This window comes from Bos indicus x Bos taurus, chromosome 4 (genome assembly GCF_003369695.1).
Source record: "Bos indicus x Bos taurus breed Angus x Brahman F1 hybrid chromosome 4, Bos_hybrid_MaternalHap_v2.0, whole genome shotgun sequence".
Classification (NCBI taxonomy): Eukaryota; Metazoa; Chordata; class Mammalia; order Artiodactyla; family Bovidae; genus Bos; species Bos indicus x Bos taurus.
Window position 1 is genome coordinate 43,059,482 of NC_040079.1, and position 13,669 is coordinate 43,073,150.

A 13,669-nucleotide genomic window follows, 5' to 3' on the forward strand; every position below is an offset into this window, starting at 1 on the left:
CAGAAACTTGACTCAGTTCTGCAGAGTTTTGTGAAATACCTGTGGATTCATCATGTGTCGTCTTAGGCTCCCAGCACAGGAATGCACTCCTTTCTGTGGCTCTGCGGCGTAGCAGCTGAGAGGACCAATTTAGATGTGTGCTCACTCTTGCCGCTAATTAGTTTGGAGACCTTAATTGGGTCCACTGAGACATCTTCCAGGGTACCACAGAAGTTGAAGAGAAGTCACCTCTTGTGTGGAGAACATTTTTATTTACAGTTTTGGTAATTTATTTATTTGGCTGTGTTGGGCCTTCGTTACAGCACACGAGATCTTCAATGTGGCATGTGGGCTCCAAAGCTCACAGGCTCAGTAACTGGGCACACAGGCTTAGTTGCCCTGTGGCATGTGGGATCTTCTCAGACCAGGAATTGAACCCATGTCATCTGCATTGGGAGGTGGATTCTTAACCACTGGACCACTAGGAAGTCCCTACAGTTTCTTTTTTTTTTAATTTATGCTTTTAGTTTTTGTGTTTAGTTCATTTGCATAGTGTATATATTTTTTAATTTTTAAAAATTGGAGTATAATTGCTTTACAAAGTTGTGTTAGTTTCTGCTGTACCTGTTTTTATCAGCTATGTACATGTATATCCCCTGCCTCAAGAGCCTCCCTCCCCTCCCCCCATCCCATTCTTAGTATAGTTTCACTTGTCTTCTGTAAGGAGTGAAAGGCCTGGGGCAGGAGGCTTGCAAATCAAATTCTCTATTGCTTGGATTGAGGGAGACTCCTTTACTCAGATCTCATTAGGAACTGATTTACGGAAATAGAGGAAAACAATAGAATGGGGAAGACTAGAGATCTCTTCAAGAAAATTAGAGATACCAAGGGAACATTTCATGCAAAGATGGGCTCAATAAAGGACAGAAATGGTAGGGACCTAACAGAAGCAGAAGATATTAAGAAGAGGTGGTAATACACAGAAGAACTGTACAAAAAAGATCTTCACGACCCAGATAATCACAATGGTGTGATCACTCACCTAGAGCCAGACATATTGGAATGTGAAGTCAAGTGGGCCTTTAGAAAGCATCCCTATGAACCAAGCTAGTGGAGGTGATGGAATTCCAGTTGAGCTATTTCAAATCCTGAAAGATGATGCTGTGAAAGTGCTGCACTCAATATGCCAGCAAATTTGGAAAACTCAGCAGTGGCCACAGGACTGGAAAAGGTCAGTTTTCATTCCAATCCCAAAGAAAGGCAATGCCAAAGAATGCTCAAACTACCGCACAATTGCACTCATCTCATACGCTAGTAAAGTAATGCTTAAAATTCTCCAAGCCAGGCTTCAGCAATACGTGAACTGTGAACTTCCTGATGTTCAAGCTGGTTTTAGAAAAGGCAGAGGAACCAGAAATCAAATTGCCAACATCCGCTGGGTCATCGAAAAAGCAAGGGTTCCAGAAAAACATCTATTTCTGCTTTATTGACTATGCCAAAGCCTTTGACTGTGTGGATCACAATAAACTGTGGAAAATTCTGAAAGAGAAGGGAATACCAGACCACCTGACCTGCCTCTTGAGAAACCTGTATGCAGGTCAGGAAGCAACAGTTTAGAACTGGACATGGAACAACAGACTGCTTCCAAACTGGAAAAGGAGTACATCAAGGCTGTATATTGTCACCCTGCTTATTTAACATATATGCAGAGTACATCATGAGAAATGCTGGGCTAGAGGAAGCACAAGCTGGAATCAAGATTGCCGGGAGAAATATCAATAACCTCAGATATGCAGATGACATCACCCTTATGGCAGAAAGTGAAGAAGAACTAAATAGCCTCTTGATGAAAGTGAAAGAGAAGAGTGAAAAAATTGGCTTAAAGCTCAATATTCAGAAAACTAAGATCATGGCATCCGGTTCTATCACTTCATGGCAAATAGGTGGGGAAACAGTGGAAACAGTGGTTGACTTTATTTTTCTGGGCTCCAAAATCACTGCAGATGGTAATTGGAGCCATGAAATTAAAAGACGCTTACTCCTTGGACGGAAAGTTATGACCAACCTAGACAGCATATTAAAAAGCAGAGACATTACTTTGCCAACAAAGGTTCGTCTAGTCAAGGCTATGGTTTTACCAGTGGTCATGTATGGATGTGAGAGTTGGACTATAAAGCTGAGCACCGAAGAATTGATGCCTTTGAACTGTGGTGTTGAAGGAGACTCTTGACAGTCCCTTGGACTGCAAGGAGGTCCAACCAGTCCATCCTTAAGGAGACCAGTCCTGGGTGTTCATTGGAAGGACTGATGTTAAAGCTGAAACTCCAATACTTTGGCCACCTGATGGAAAGTGCTGACTCATTGGAAAAGACCCTGATGCTGGGAAAGATTGAGGGCAGGAGGAGAAGGGGACAAGAGAGGATGAGATGGTTGGATGGCATCACTGACTCAATGGACATGGGTTTGGGTGGACTCCAGGAGTTGGTGATGAATTGGAGGCCTGGTGTTCATGGGGTTGCAGAGTCAGACACGACTGAGCGACTGAACTGATGGAAGGGTGAGCAAGAAGGAGGACCTACGGGGCCTTGTCAAAGCCCAGTGCTGGTGCTCACTAGCTGCATAAGCTTGGGGCACAAGCCCCAGCAATGGGACCTCTCCCCTCCCAGGTCCTGTGTGGTGAGAATGCAGACCAGGGCTCTGAGCAAACTCTCCTACTCCTTCCTTGCTCTGTTCACCTACGCTGGCCCACTTCCTCCCTGGGGTCTGGGGAAGTAGCTTCTCAGGATCTGAGACTGCACAGAGGTGTTTTACTGAGGAAGGAGATATGTCTAGTAAATCTGAGCTGCAAACCATCGGAGACTCCTTAAGTTCTAGGGTCACAGGGATCAAAACATTTTATCCTAAATATACCTCAGTCCAATGTAACTTAGTTCCTCCTAGTTCTTCCTAAAAGCTTTTTTTCCTCTGGAATAAACTGTTAAGCTCCATTTGGATCATGGACCATATTTTCTACACCTAGTGTAACACCTGGCATATAGTATGCATGAATTTACAAATGGTATGATCTCACAAAGGTTATTAAAAAGATTTCAGTACTGACCACCAGGTGGCTCTCATTTTCCTAAGACCCAGTGTCTTCTCTGGGGAAACGGGACACTGTTGCAGGGCCTTAAGGATTTTTAAGTGTTAAAGATACTATCTCAGACTCACACTATCAGTTTAGGACAGATTCGGGGACAGAACCTAGCTCACAACATCCAAAATACCGAAACTATGAGGTAACAGCCCTATTCCTTGAGGCACTGGCTCCAATAAAACTGCAGACTATATAGCCTGGTTACATTTCATCCTTAAATTTGAGGTGACAACTTAACATCAAGAAAAAAAATTCAGCAGGGCTACGGCAAACTGATGCATCAGGGTAAAGGCTTCCTGACCTCTTGCCACCTTAAGTTGGTGGCAACAGCTAATTTTTCCTAGAACTTTCATGATTTCTGCTGCAGAATCCCAAAGTGTGATCCTCAACCAGCAGCAGCAGCACCTGGGAACTTGTTAGAAATACAGCTTCTCAGGTTACACCCAAACCTGCTCAGAAACTTGAAGCAGCTGAGCTGGTGGTGGTTGCGGGGAGGTGACTGATGCACACTAAAGGGTTCTCTCTGCTAATAAAAGCCCCACATTACCCCAGCGAGGAGACTACCAATGCAATGCTTGATGATTCCATTTGCAAACTTTTCTCAAGTTTAGTTACTTGGGGGTTTAAGTGGACTTCGTGTGGGTAACTTAGGCAACATATATATGTTACATAAAAGCATAATTCATATAACCAGGCTAGTTCAGCGGGTCTCAGAGTGATCCAGAAACCTCCAGCAGCCCCAAGACCTTCAGGGAGTCCAGAAGTGTAAACTACTTTCCTAATTGTTAGCTGCTTTGTTCACTTTCATTCTCACAAGTTTATATTGTTTTCCAGAGGCTAAATGATGTGATGTCACTGCTTTGAGGCAGATGGAATGTGTACTGTTGTCTTAAAAAAGTTCTTTTTAATATGATAGGTATCAATTGATACAGGCCTGAAATAGGATTGCTCCTTGAAGGTCTTTAGTGAATTTTAAGGAAGTAAAAGGGTTCCTGAGACCAAAAAGTTTGGAACCACAGCCAGGATCTATCAATACAAAATTTTTATTTTTCCTTTAGCTTGGGGTATATAACACTGGTTTAACCTACTTTCTAAGCAGTTAGTTATGATAAATGACAAATCAACACAGGAGTTTCTTTACAGCCATTTGAAGTGATAGGGCCTAAGAGCAGGCAGAATAGGAAGAAATTAGGGGAAGCAACAAGCACTTCCTCTGGAATATGAACCAAAGCATGAAACCATTTGCAACTTTGATTTACTCCATAGACTGCTTACTAACTAGAAAAGGGTTATGCAAACCCAGAGGGTCTGGAACTAAATGGCTGTATTTCAGATGAAATGTGCAAACAGCTTTTAAATCACTTCAAGTGGAAACTCACACAATTCCAGACCCATTTATGAACCCCAGTAGAGGGTGTGTGCTATTTCCCTCCCAGTCAACACGTAATTCCTTAAATGAGACAACCAGCACAAGACTGTCATTCACGTTTCCGCATACTTTATTTGTTACAAACATACAATTTTTTAAATATAGACTGTAAAACTCCATTTGCAAAAGTCTGTTATTGTAAGGAGTGCACACCAGCAGTAAGGATTCTTTTTTCTCTATGAGTTTTTCTGTCAGTTTTGCTAGTTAGTGGTAAATACGGGACCCGCCATTTTACAGACTGACTGAAGCTTTTGGCTGTATTCACATTGTTCTTTTGAAGCAGCCCTGCTCGTCTCAAAATTGACCGGAATCAGCTTCAACCTCCAGGCAGTGAGATCAACAGCCCGTCTAAACTATGCTTTTGAATGGTTTCCAGGAAGTATGAGTTCTGAATGGGTACTGCACTTCACGGATTTGTTTGAATTGCCCATGCAGCTGTGTTTGTTAAAGTGCATTCTTCTTTTAAAAAATAAGAGGAATAATCTTTACTCTTTAACCAAGGTACTTAAAAAAAATGAACTTTTTGGTCTCTCAGCAGATATTCCCAAATTGATCCTATCACTACAAATTTTAGTGTTCTATTTACAAATATTTATAGGGTAACAGGTGGAGGGGACCTTATAAAATTAAAGGTGCAGCTTCTCTTGAAGCAGAAATCAGTTCTACAAATTCATACATAGGAGTACACACTTGGTTTACAATGCACAAGCATTTGGATATTTACAGAGACTGAAGACATCCCAAAAAACCCTCTTTAAAGTAACTTCCAACCTAAAGTCTAGTTGTACATCTAGATCAGGAAGCTCTGTCTCCTGCTATCAAGATTTGGTTTTAATTCATTCTAATTATGTCTGTAGATTCTCTATGGGCAGGACATCAGTCCCAACTTTGGAATGAAGAATCATCTAGTCTAAGGAAGCCCCTGGTAGATCTGACTGGCAGTGAAGGTTACTATAGAAAGTGTATTATTTGGAAATATGTCAGAAAATGGACAGACTTCAAAAAATGGACTTGGAAAAACATCTGCATAGAGGTGCAAGACAGAATAAATACTAATAATTTTAGAACTTTAGAAAAAGAGAAGCCCAAATATACTGATAACCACAGTCATTATTCCAATTATTGATAATCAGTGGAAAAAACCTCAAATTTACTTGCCTGCTACTGTAACATGCACAGCTCTCAAGTATGCCCTGTACTTATTTAAAATCAGTTTCTGGACTTCTGCCCGATCTATTAGCTTCTAGGAATACAGGCAGCTTTTGAAACAGAAGTGACATGTAGGCTAGGAGAAAAGGGTTTATGCCTCATACCTGAACAGTTTAAGATGCAACTCTCAAATTTCTACAAATGTTTTTGTTTTGCAATTTTCTTTCTCTACCTGCAGTTATGTATGTCCTTGAAAAAGGGATTTTTAAAAGCGAAGAAATCTACCACTTGCCACTCTACTTCCAAATATGTATAATAAAGACTTTTTGAGCCAGCTTGATCTTGTAATACAGGGCAAGAATGGGGATGAGAGTTTAAGAAATGAGACGATCTACATAAATTTTCTTGAAAGATTTACTCACTGATGTCTTTGAAGTAGGGAAGGAAAAAAACAAACAAACTTATGTCTTCTTCAATATGCTAGTGGACAATGAACTTGGATAGGTTTATTGCTTTCTTTCCAATACTCTGGGCCCACATTTCATCACACTAAACGTATGATCAGCCCTCTCTTATCCATGTCAGTAGGCATTTTATATATATAATATGGGGAAAATGAAATTTGCTCCTAGACTCAAAATCCCATGTTAATAAAGTAGTCATATTCTTTTATCAAACCATGTTAGAATCACCTACGGAAAAAAATAACATTTCTGCATCAAATAAAGCTTTGCCCTCCTGTAATTAGAAGTCCTATTAAGCAGTGACACTACCAATACAGCATTTGCTGTTATTTTAACATGGCTTTACCTATCCCCATTGCAATGTCTAATTCAAGAGGCATGAGTTAATTTTCAAATGAAGAGTAAAAGATTGCAAATAAAGGCGATTACATTGATGGCATATTCCCTATTTCATTAGGAAATATAAAATACATTCATAAAGGTCTTAACTTGGATCAGGGGTACAGATATCAACTAGATATCAATTTCTAGATATCTAGAAATTACTAATGTCTTCATGATGCATTATTTTTCAAATTTAATTTTCATCCTGACAATTGGACCACATTTATTAAATAAGAGTCTGTTAAATCCATCAGTAATGAAACTAAGTTTTAAGACTGAGGGCTGTGAACAGCGACTTTAACTAAATAGCAGGTAAACATATCAAGAGAAGTCATCATTCAACAGTCCGCTCTCTCTTGAAGCTTCTGGGGGTTACCATTTGAAAATTAATGACTTTGTTTTTCTAGATTAAAAACAGGGGAAATGAGGTGATAATGTCCATTTCCACCTTATGCCTGGAATTCCAAATGGGCACTGTCATGTACTTTTGTGTCTATACATATATTTTTTAGGTAAATGTGGTTCTTTTTTTCTTTTTCTACAAACAATCACCACCCGCCCCCCCGCCCCATTATCCAGTTTATTCAACGGGAATAGTAACTGTTTAGGAAGACACCTAATCGATTTACAGTACTCTAAAACCAACCCTGAAAACTGGCAATTTCATTCATTTACTGTAACTTCAGTGCCGTATTGACAGAAAAAAAAAAGTTACCTTAAGGCTCAAGGGAAAGTAACTTATTAAATCGTGAATGCAGCATTGTTTACTCTCCCGTCCATTGGAAACTAGCAAAATGCATTCTAGATCAGTAATACAAACTTTCTAACATTAGCAAAGATTTCTACTTTTCTTATACAGAGTTAAAACAATATTCAAAAGCAAATTATCTAGGGGAGCCTGAGAAACCATGATCCACATCACACACAGATTCCATGTATTTCATGATCAAAAAGTGCTTTATCTGAGAAATATGTCAGGGCTAAAATGGAAATATACAAGGAAAAAAATCACTTGACACTTTCTCAAGTGAAGTACGAAATGGAAAAGGAGCAAAAAGATGGGAGGCGCTGCTCTTTGAACAGGCCTTATGCAGGTGACTTTTAGGGTATACTAAATTAAAATTGTTTTAAGAGTTAACAGTGGAATTTTACACCACTATATGTATTCTAAAACCTGAGATTGTACATCAAAGCAGTCTACTTTCTTACTTATCAGAGCAATTCTGATACTTCCTAAAAATAGAAGACAACTCAATTGAATTAATAACTCCAGGGTCAAAAACATTAACTTTCCCCAATAAACAAGGAGACCGACCACATTAGATACCAAGAGTGCTACAGAATGCCTCTCGACAAAGAGTCATTTTTACATAAGCAAAAAGTCACTTCTCTCCTTCCCCTTCTCACAGATCAAGGCCACACTATTCTCAAATGAATATCTACTGAGAGATCAGCTGTGCATTGGACAAAGTACCATAACTGGGTTAAAAATGAAAACAAAATTTACAGTGAAGAATACCTATGTGCATGGCTTACACACTCAAGCTTCTCAAGTTCATCCACCTCAAGAGCAAGGTAGACACAAATGGGTAGTTACCTTTTAATACCTTGTGGAGAGCATATTCTACCCCCTGTAAAGCCAGTCAAGGTCACATTTAACAAAGCATTCTCAGCAACTATAGTGCCTGAAGTGTGCAGCCATTTACAGACCACTCAATATGAGGGCATTATTATAACCAGCCTCTTTTGCCCACAACCCTGCATTTTCAGATAAGCCAGGATAATTGTTTTGTTTTTTGAGAAAACTGAAGCTTGAATCTCTTAAAAGACCTGCAATTTATTGCAAAGTGATAGAGAGGTAACAGGGAAGCGTTAACAGCCTGCCTGCACCAAAGCCTCAATCATTTTGCAGTAAATAATTATGGAAAGTGACTTGACAAGTAGCCATGTGTGTATCACAGCTACAGTCATTTATACCACCTACATGCCTCCCGTAGTAACATAGGGTGTCTGGGTTTTTGGTTTGGTTTTCACTTTGATTTTTGGTGCCATATAGATTTACACTGTGTCCTGTGCAGCATATGCACTGGGAACTTTCTCCGCTGACTAGAACTGCCATTCTACTTGAATGAAAGGTAGGGACAATAGAAACCAGAAGGCAAGAGTAGTATCTCATCACAAATTTTTGATCCTTCGATTTTGTTCTTAAAATTTCTCATGTCTGCAGCAGTTTGAGAAACAGACATTCTACCAATTCTCCAAAAAAGAATTTTAGTTTCCCACTTCTCCGGAATATGACTGTTTTGAACACATGATTAGCTGGGATGTTTGCCAAAGTTGAAAAACAGTCCTAAATCACTGTTCATAGTAGCGGCTGAAAGACAAAACACAAAATTGCTTTCCCATAGTCTGTATAATGCTATTTTCTGACTGGAATTAACAAAGATCATTTCCTTTAATAGGCAGTATTTATGAATGAGTTCTGAAAGCCAGCCTGTTAATATCACTTTGTTTAACAAACCACACACTGAAAGTGTAGTCTGTGCTTTGCAGATTTCTATTGTCCCTAGTACTGAATGAGGATCAGTGAATGCTACAATTAATCCACATCCTCCTGTAATCTTCCTGCAGTGAGAAGAGAGGCCATGAACCACCCCCTGCAGGAGAAACAAACCTTTGAGATTGGTTAAGACTTAAAAACCCACCACTATGACATTTACCATTTAATCTTACATAGGCAGGTCAAAATTTTAATATAAATTACTTTTTCCAACACATAGCTTATGCATTCTTTGCTCCTTTTTTTGGAGGATTCTCAAATTGATATCTAAAGATTTACATATGATATATTACTGTTATATGGTCTAATGACTAAGAAAATTTCTCTGGTAACCAAAGCTGATGCCATATATGGTAGTGTTCTTGGCATATACTCTATATGCCTCAGACCACTTCCACATTCTTTCTATTCAGCTAATTATAGCTTAGTAGCCACTGGTGAAGGATTGTGAAGACCCTGTCATTTCTACAGAGTAGAAAGGCAAGGCTAGTTGCTGCAATTCAGCCAAACAAAAAGAAAAGAAAAAAGAATAAACCAACCCCTTAAAAAGGAGAGGTACTGCACCTTTGCAAAATTGAACTGGCTCACTGCAGCTGAGCAACAGAACCACCACTGAAGCAGGAAAACAAGTTGGTCTATACAGGAATTATACATGTTTTGAAAATGAAAAAGTTACAGCAATCAACTAAGAGCTGCAACTTTAATCTCCATTGCTGCCTCAGAGTTTGAAACTTATAAACAGTTTATGCAAACCTAATAATGCTATCTTCTCAGCCCCTTTACTAAAACTATTTAGGGATTTGTTCTCCGCAGCAAAGAAATAAACACTCAAAACACATAGGTAAATACAGCAGGACATTATTGAAAACAGCTGCCTTGTAGTACAAAATACAGTACAAGTATACAGATGTCATTAAAACATCAAAAATACTATTGCTCCCATACAATTTAGGAAACATTCTTTGCAACGGAGAAAGTTGTTTTTTAAAAAAGAAAAGCTTAAAAAAAATCTGTTTAAAAAGTCTACTGTGGATGATGAGTAGAGAAATAGTCTGAAAAGGGCACCAATATTTGTGGCTCTCCCACTTTTTAAAAACAAAAACAAAAAAATCTAAGATCAATGATATTCTGAATCAAACCTAATTTTTTAAAAAAGCCTAATTTTATATACACAATTATTCCCTCCCTCTCAGCCACAATTCATGAAAACGACCTTTTTGTATATTACTTATTTCCCAATAAATACAAAAAGATTGTAGGTTGAATAATACCAAAATAAGATAATAAAAAGGTATGCAATAAATTAAAAGGCAGCTCAAATAAAGGGCAGGCATGCAGTTTAAAAAAAAAACGAAACTAAGATTGTGGAGGTGGGGTTACTTGCCTCCTTGTTGAGAAGGTGTCGCACAAAGTATACCTGAAAACTTTGGAAAGACCATTAGCTCCCATTCAATTCAAAGTTACCTAGGTCTATGACACTTCTAGGAATACCTTTTGATGGGGTGGGATTAACTTGATTAGTAAAAATCATACTGAAAATCCATTTAAAATATAGAAGAGGCGATCCTTGAAAACCCCAACTTTTATTCTTGAAAGACAGCTGGATAAACTGGCAAAAGCCAGTTTGTTGAAATTTCAAGATGGTATAAAAATGCTTCCAGGATATAGTCAGCATATTCACGTTCATTTCAGCTCCATTCAAATGGATTTCAGCTTCAAAGGGCACGCTGCTTGAATCACTCATCCATCATTTGCCAACTTTGATTGTGAGGTACTGATACAATGGACCAAGTTCTTAAAAATTTATTTTAAAAGAATAAATGATGCTGGAATTCTGGACCTGAGGATCTTAGTATTTGAACAAATCCACAGATTAAACTGAAGGTAGATGACTTCAGTTTTGGTTACTTCCAACTTTTCTGTGTGGACTTATATTCCATTAAAGCTCAGGCTTGTAGCCACAATGTTCCTTTTGTAAAGATGTCCAAGTTTTATGGTTTAAAATCCAGCCAACCAGTGGCCGAAACAGCCGAATTAGCCATAATTCACTGGCTCACACGATGGAGCCACGGGTATCTGGCTCTCATTCATATCTAAGCCATGACCTCCATATTTGGAGATCGGGGAAGAACTTTAGTGAGCAGCAACCAATCCACTCAAACAGTTTTCCTTGTGCTTTATGCCTGATTTCTTATTGTGCCTACCTCAGCAACCCCCAATGTAAAACTGCTTTTATCTTTGAAAAAAATCTGCCAACTTCCAAAACATTATAGTAAGGGATTCTAGTTCAAGGATTGACATCTGAATCCATTTGCATCCCGGAAAATAATTCTGCAAAGACAAGACACGGGCCTTGGTCCAGGTTCTATGCAAAACCATTTAAAAATGGATCCAATTTGTTTCTGTCCCTGGTGGCTTCTTCAATTCTTATTTTGCCCTGTCTATGATTATGTAAAGTTGCATTCCTTTTCATGAAACTTGTACCCTCAGGACTGGGTAACTGCAAAGGCCTCTCTCTTCACAAGAATTCCATGAAGATCTAGATCCAAAACGCTGATTTCAATGGAGGTGAAGGGATAGACACTGCAACAATGAGGTCTAGAAAGATCTTTAGATCAAGTTACCCAAATATAACACAAATTGAGCTGTCATCAACGGGTCTGGGTAACTGATGAGGTGTTCCTTGGCCAGCGTGCAAGGATCTATCCCATCCAGGGTTATCCTGATGGATTTAGGAACCTTAGCTGGGAAGGAAGAGAAGCTGAGACTTCTGCTCAGGTGAGGAGACGCTGTTGTCCTCTCTTTGCAGATTACTGTCAATTCCTTGGAACTTTACTGCTTTTCTCTAATTGTCCTGACTGTTTTCTTACGGTTATTTCTCTTAATTAACTATATTATTTAAAATTTTGTTTTCCCCCTCCGGGGCCTCCCTTGCTTCCCCTCCACTAGCTCACTGGGGATGAACAGGAAGGGGAGTTCTCTAGCCAAGGAGACGGTGGTGGGGTGGGGAGGCCCGTAAGGGAGGAAGCCGCGTGTTTCAATCCTCATCCACCTCCTCTCCCTCTGACTCGTCCCCGCCGCGTCGCTCATAAAGCTTATCCCTCTGCCGCTCCTGGATCTCTTTCATCTCATCCGCATATCGGCAAAACGCGCCCCCGAACTTGCCCCAGGCCTTGAAAGGGACCGTGATGGCGTTGCGGTAGGACGGCTTCACCTCGCTCACGCGCAGGAACACTCCGTACTTGTTACAGCCCACGTCGAAGAAGAAACGCTTGGAGTCCACCGTGATGGAAGTGCCTTCTGGGAGCTCCCCGTACAGGCCGCCCCCAGGGCCTCCGGCGCCGCCGCCCGGGCCCCCCGCCAGCTCGTCATCCTCGCCGCCGTAGTCGTCGATGAGCTTGGCCAACGCGTCGCGGAACTCTATGAGGCCCTGCGCGGGCAGCGCAATGGTCTGGCCGCTCTGCAGGCCGCCGGGTCCCGGGCCACCGCCGCCGCGGTTGACCGTCTGGCGGATGCGCAGGAAGCGGCCGCGCTGGTTTTCCTTGAGGTCCAGGTAGTACTTGCGGTTCTCGCGTACCAGGAACTCGCTCTTGAGCGCGCGCCGCGGCCCACCGCCCTCCTCGGCGCCCGCCGCCGCTGCCACTTGCTCCGGGCTGCTGGGGCCCAGCTGCGCGTAATGCTCGATGAAGTCGCCCAGGTAGTCACGGAACTCGGCGGCCACCGCCATGGACAGCGTAAGGCGGCTCTTGGAGCCGCCCGCGCCCACTTCGGCGATCTTGAGAAAGCGGCCTTTGGCGTTCTGCTTCACATCTAGGTAGAACCGTTTGTTTTGGATGTCCAGCCGCTTCGAGGCCAGCTCCTGCGTCTCCTGCTCGCCGCCGCCGCGGGACGCGGGCTGGAAGCCGCCGGGCCCGCCACCGCCGCGCTCGCTGCCGCTGTCGCCGTCCGCCATCTTCTCGGCCGCCGCCGCCGCCGCCGCGCCCAGGCCGCCGCCCGCCGCCCGCCGCGCTCGCGCCCCTGCCCTCCGCCCTGCGGCTCGCTCTCCCGGGCCCCCCAGCCTCGCTCGCCGGCCCGCTCACGCGCTCCCGCTGTTCATCGCCGGCAGCCGCCGCCGCCGCCCCCCCATCGCCCCCGCGCCCCGCCCCGCCACTTCCGCCGGGCCAGCTTCCGGCGCGCGCCTCCGTGACGCCGCCCCGCCCCGCCCCCACGTTCCTGCTGCCGGAAGCGCCGCGCGAGGCGGCGGCTGCGAGGCGCAGGGCAGTGACGTCACGGGTCCGCGGGGGTCTGGGGATCCTGGAGACCCAAACTGGGAAGGAACTCTGGAAGCTTACGGGCGACGGAAACAGTCTGCATCTTGTTTGTGGTGGTGGTTTTACAGATAGCCGAAAGTGATTCAAACTACGCTTTAAATAAATGCGGTTTATTCTAGGGAGATTATACCGGACTACAGTTATTATTTACGAGAGGAATTAAAGGGAGGAAGATGTTGGGGTACTCAAAACAAAACTAACCTAATAGGATTGCTGTATAAGAATCCGTGAGTGATATTTAGCATAATGACTGAGTTA

General features: G+C 42.2%; 1 protein-coding gene across 1 annotated transcript; it reads right to left on the reverse strand.

The window, feature by feature from the left end:
- Positions 1–4,596: 4,596 nt before the first annotated feature.
- PURB (purine rich element binding protein B) lies at positions 4,597–13,073 on the reverse strand. Its single transcript, XM_027539269.1, has one exon. The coding sequence runs from the start codon at positions 13,051–13,053 to the stop codon at positions 12,139–12,141; it is 915 nt and encodes a 304-aa protein (XP_027395070.1). The 5' UTR covers positions 13,054–13,073; the 3' UTR covers positions 4,597–12,138.
- Between the last annotated feature and the right edge of the window lie 596 nt (positions 13,074–13,669).